Source organism: Mandrillus leucophaeus, unplaced genomic scaffold (genome assembly GCF_000951045.1).
Source record: "Mandrillus leucophaeus isolate KB7577 unplaced genomic scaffold, Mleu.le_1.0 Scaffold650, whole genome shotgun sequence".
NCBI classification, from domain to species: domain Eukaryota; kingdom Metazoa; phylum Chordata; class Mammalia; order Primates; family Cercopithecidae; genus Mandrillus; species Mandrillus leucophaeus.
In genome coordinates, this window is record NW_012107031.1 from 460,230 (window position 1) to 466,229 (window position 6,000).

General features: G+C 42.5%; 1 protein-coding gene across 1 annotated transcript in view; it reads left to right on the top strand.

The window, feature by feature from the left end:
• The window catches only part of FER1L6 (fer-1-like family member 6), a 195,362-nt gene extending 194,280 nt beyond the window's left edge, over positions 1 to 1,082 (top strand). Inside the window, exon 42 of the mRNA XM_012001151.1 lies at positions 621 to 1,082. Within this exon, the coding sequence (XP_011856541.1) occupies positions 621 to 804 (184 nt within the window). The 3' untranslated portion in view covers positions 805 to 1,082. The remainder of the gene's footprint in view (positions 1 to 620) is intronic.
• The last annotated feature ends 4,918 nt before the right edge of the window (positions 1,083 to 6,000 follow it).

The window sequence follows — 6,000 nt, forward strand, 5'->3', positions numbered from 1 at the left end:
GGGCCTTTGCAGTCCTCACTGCTGTCTGATATGGGCACTTCATTGGAGCAGTCCTGTGAGATACCCAGGAAGCCAGGAGGCAGTCAATCGGTGCCTTCCAACCTGTGTAGCTTTTTGAAGAAAAAGCTAAATATAAGAAGAAATATAAGACATAAACTATGCCTTCCAGGAGCTTTCGATCTATTTGGGAAAAATAACGCATTCATAAAATAGTTGTCAGAATGTAGAAGACTCTGTAGTTTCAAAAGAGGGTGAGTCAAGCGATGAAAGAGTTAGGAACTTGAAGTGAAGGGAATCATTGGCGTCTGAGGCTTTCAGGAGAGACTTCATAGAAAAGGTGGGATTTGAGCTGGTAGGTTGGACAGATGGAGGGTGATGGGGCCTTGGGCTGGATTCTAACTGGACTCTTGCTCTCTGCCCCACACCAGCCTTTAACCATGGTACAGGAATCCTCATCATACAAAAGCTCCTGCTTCAGGCCACATGCTCTTCTCCCATTTTCAGGCCTCTCCCTATGGGTCCTCAGAAAGTGGGAGTCAGAAACATTTCCTGGGTGTCTTAAGCACTCTGAGTGTTGACAGGATGACCCCCTTTTTGATTTTCTCTTCCTTCCCCCTCAGCCGCCCAGACACCTCCTTTTCCTGGTTCATGAGCCCCTTTAAGTGCCTGTACCACCTCATCTGGAAGAATTACAAAAAGTACATCATCATTGCTTTCATTCTGATCATCCTCATCATCTTCCTGGTCCTTTTCATCTACACCTTGCCAGGAGCCATCAGCCGAAGGATCGTTGTGGGCTCATAGAGGATCATGGAGGACCCAGATCCTCCCCATCTACGAATCCTCTCTTCCTCATCTGGGAGCTTCTAAGAACGTGTCAAACGCATGGCACTGTGCTGGGTGCCAAGGGGACACATCAACCCTTCTTGGAAGAGATGGAAAAGAAACATTTTCTCCCTGCTCCAACCCCCGCCTCCAGGTTTCAAACTTATGAGACATAAGGCATGTTTTATCCCTTGGGCAGCATGAAATAAGGCACTTTCACCTCATGGTAATCAACAGTGACCTCAAATTAACTTAGATCAATGTTATCTTTATGTAATTGCTTATATCCTAAGAGGTTTAGTTCTGGGTCAGAGATTTTATTAGAAGTACTTTATTTTAAATAAAAATTTAGGCCAGTTGTGGTGGCTCACGCCTGTAATCCCAGCACTTTGGGAGGCTGAGGCAAGTGGATCACTTGAGGCCAGGAGTTCAAGACCAGGTTGGCCAACATAGTGAAACCCCTTCTATACTAAAAATACAAAAATTGTCAGGCATGGTGGCACGCACCTGTAATCCCAGCCACTCGGGAGGCAGAGGTTGCCGTGAGCCGAGATCGTGCCACTGCACTCCAGCCTTGGTGACAGAGTAAGACTCCGTATCGGAAAAATATCAAAATAAAATTTTAGAGCAAACAAACTGAAAATATTATAACAAATTACTAGACATTGAACCTGTCCCTTATATCTTAACCTTGTGTAATCCTTATAGTTTACAGAACACATTCACTTAGGCTGTGAAACTGGCTTGCAGACAATGTCACATAAATCATCTAAAATACCTTATTGTTGAAATTTCCATCTAGAGACGAGATGTTGTGGATTTTCTATTAAAGTCACCACTTGTGGAACATGTTCAATAGTAGTAGTTGGCTCTGGAGAAACCTATTTTGATTTATGCTCTGTGGCAGTTTCCAGATGGGAACTTCATAATATGTTGTAAGATATATGAAATATAATTGTGTGGATGGATCAGGGGCAGCTCCATGCCACCAGCAGGAATTCTCTTTTGTCAGACATACAAGCTCCACCAAGTATGGTGTTCCCATAGACCATGATATGAATGGCCATCCCTGGCACTATTCAGCACTTAGCCTGACTACCATATGTGCCAGATTTCATCATGAATCTTAAGCACAAATTTTTATTTTATTTGAGACAGAGTCTTACACTCTTCGCCCAGGCTCAAGTGCAGTGGCACGATCTTGGCTCACTGCAATCTCCACTTCCTGGGTTCAAGCAATTCTCATGCCTCAGTCTCCCAAGTAACTGGGATTACAGGCACTTGCCACCACACCTGTTTTTTTTTTTTTTGCATTTTTAGTAGAGATGGCCACCAGGTTGACCAGGCTAGTCTTGAACTCCTGGCCTCAAGTGATCTGACTACCTTGGCCTCCCAAAGTGCTAGGATTACAGGCAGGAGCCACCACACCCAGCTGCTTAAGCACAAACTAATTTCAAAACCAGTCTTAGAAATGATATCCTACGCACTTGTCAAATGGGGTCAGTGTTTCTCGAAAGTAAACCTCTGCTCTTCATAACACAGAAATCTGCCACCCTACCTAAGGCAGGGACTTGAAATGAGGCGCAGTTTTCTCAGATATAATAAGGAAACAGAAGAATTGGAATATTTAGTCTCAATTCCCATGCACAATTTTCGGCCTCGTATGCAAATCAGTATGACAACCATTTCTTTTTTCTACCAGCAAGAGCCATTTGTTGGTGTTGGGAGGCTAGGCTGGAGTTCCCCTCTTGACACCAGAAACACCAGGGCTACTGTTTTGTTTGACAGTCTAGCACAGATGTCTTCTAAAGGGTAACATTTACTTCTATATAGAAAGCCAGTTTTAGAATGTTCCTGGTCCATCAAAGGAAGACTAAAAGCATGTTCTGTGTGATTTTGGACTTAAGCCTTTTTCACTGAATTCTGGCCCTAGATACTCACTAGTAACCATAAGGCCCTGTTTTCCCCAAATGCTGAAATAGAACATTTACTGCATTGGCAATGTTTTCTAGTGGGATTGGTTACACAAACTGTCCTTCATTCTTACTGTGCAATATTGCACAGCCATAATTAATGGTGTAGTTAAAAATATTTGATGGCATGGAATAGATACACTGAATATATTGTAAGTAGGAAAATATACAGGCTAGAAAACTGTATGTATAGCATGTTGTAAAAAGAAAATATATATATACATGCATAGCAAAAAATGTCAGGAAGAATATGCCAAAATATTAATGATTATCTTTAAGTAGTATCATCTTTTTTACTTTGTCTATTTCTCCTAAAACTTCTAAAATAAAAAGGTATTATTTTTCATGTAAAAAGTTTAATAAACGTATGTGTCCATTTAAAAATATTCACCGAGTGTCTCCTATGTGCTGGACAGTGGGGATACGGCAGAGATAGGACAAACAGTAGCTCCCCACGATATTTTATCTTCAGATTATGGGTCACCCAAGAAAGGCACCAGATAAGGAATGTATTTCATGGATGAGGTTTAGGAAAAAGTATGAATACACCTCTGGTGATGTTGACAAGGAGAACAGCATTATTTTAGGATAAATGTGAAAGTAAGGTATTCTACTTTCTGCTGGATTGTGGACAGGAAGATGACAGGTAAACTCTTGACAAAATGTACATTTTTCAAATTCATACTAAAAAGCTAAAAGTTTAAAATCCTTGTAAGTTACACAGAGCTCATTACCTCTCCTTTGATGTCAAAAGACATCCAAATGCTAAAAGCCTGGAGCAGTATTTGAAACACTTTCAGATCAGATGGCATCTTAAGAAATGTGTGAGAAGCAGTGGAAAGCAATGATAATTTTGGAATCAGCTATGTCTGGTATTCTATACATAGTTTATTGCATATGCCTGTCCTGCATGTAAAAATTAAATAATGTTCCGTGCCTAATTGTGCAGCCCTGGTGCTAAAGATATTACAGTGTTGTTTTTTTTTTTTTTTTAAGCCCATTTCCCAAGAAGTTGTCATGAGTTCCTACTTGTGTTCTTAAATAAGATTAATTTAAATTTATTCATTTGACAGCTTAGAGTTTTCTTACAGTTTAAATCTGTTTCAGAATGGTTTTATTTATGTATTTTACAACATTTGAATCTTTTTCCCCCAAACAAAGCAAAACAAAATTAATACCAGCAATAACAACCACCACCACCACCCCACAGGATGGGATATCCAGTTCTGTGTCACCAGAGGTTGAAACACTGGTACCCCTCTTGCTCTTTCCTTTATAAGACACATACACGGAAATTACAAGATCTGCTTCACAGCTGGGGCCATTTGGTGCTTAGTCATTTAACAGATAATTATTGAGTTCTATCCACTGCAGGTGCTATAATCAGCACTGGGGATACAAAAGTGAACAGATAAAGTCCTTGTTCAAACTCATGGAACACAGAGCTTGATGGAGAGAAGACATAAAACAACCACACGCATAGATCATTACAGACTGGTGGACTAAACAGAAACAAAATACTGGGAGCAGAGAAAGAACACCTTACAGGGGGCCTGCACCCAGTCTGGCATCAGAGAGGCATCCTGGGAAAGGGATGGCTGAAGAGAGATGACAGAAGAAGAGATGGAGAGAAAGAAGAGCTCTGAGACAGATGACGACATGTGCAAAGGCCCCATGGTGGGAGGGTGCAAGGCACACAGAGGAGTCTGAAAGGGCGTCATAGTGAGATGCAGAGGGTCCTGAGATGGAGCTGGAAAGTCATGCAGGGGCCATATCCTTAAGGGTTTGGGTCTTTATTTTAAGGGCAATGGATAACTATTGAAGAATTTTAAGCAGTGGAGAGGTAAGTTAGATTTCAATTCCATATGGAAAACAGATCAGTAGCCCTCCCCACAAGAGGGTGGCTGGGTTCACTCAGTAATGGCAGTAGAGGAGGGAAGTGGAGGGATCAGAGATTCTATCTTTAAGGCTCCAGGGTGGTCTAATGGGGAACTTGGATCTAGTGTTGACTCTGTTTCATACAAACTATGTGACCTAGGGCAGTACCTTCACATCTCTGATCCACAGTTTCCTAGTCTGGCATGTGAAGAGGTTCATATATATGGTGAGGAAACGTCCATGGCATATTCTGGTGCAAGGCTACCATGTTGATGGGTCTGTAGCATGGAGAGTTTGAAGGGGTGGACTGAACTCAGAGCTGGATTGTGAAGGATTTTGAATGCCATGCTAAGAAGGTTGGATTTATGCGACATAAAGTGGGGAACCCTGGGAGGGTTTAAGCAGAGAAGTGGCAAGAACAGGTCTGTGATTTCAACAAGTTGTTCTGCCTTCTGTGCGTAACAAACCGTCAGGGACAATTGAGGTGGGAGACATCTTAGGACTCACAAGACATAACCCTGGCAGTGACAGAGGAGCCAAAAAGAAATTATTCAAGCAGATAATGAGGGTAAGAGAGTTCTCAGTGGAAGTTGCTTTTAATAAAAATCAGCCCCCAGAATAATTTTTTTTCTAACAGAAAGCAGCCTGAAAAATCAAGCTACAAACATAGATAAGCAAGCTGGAAGTTTCCATAGGTAAATGCCAGCAGCTGTGCCAATAGAAAAGGAGTACCTGGAAGCCAGGTATGTTCGACATGGAGGCTCCCGCCTTTTCTTTGTCATCCTGTGTGCAGTAAAGAAGCAGGCAACATGGCGCCAGCCAGGTAGAGAACCCATTTGCATAATAAAAGATTAGGGTGGAGCTGCCAGCTTCTTTGTGCACTATGTAAATGAAATGCCTGGCCCAACCAATCCTCTGCGCACTATGTAAATCAGGCACTGCTTCAGGCTCATCTATAAAACCAACCACGTAGCACTGGGAACCAAGAGATCCATTCCAAACCTCTTCCCTCTGCACAAGGGAGCTTTTCTCTTTCACCTATTAAACTTCTGTTCTTAAACTCACTCCTTGTGTGTCTGCATTCTTAATTTCCTTGGTATGAGGCAACCAACCTCGGGTATTACCCCAGACAGACAACGTCAACGCCACTTCAGCAGGATATAAGAACCTATGCCAGGACCATGGCTGTGAGGACGGAGAGGGAAAGCCAGGTTCCAGAATGTTGATGACGTTCCTCCCAGAGGTGCCTGCCAGATAGGACAGGGAGTTTGGATGCTGGCTCCACCATTTCTCCCTGGGCAGGTCACTTAGCCTCCCAGAGTCT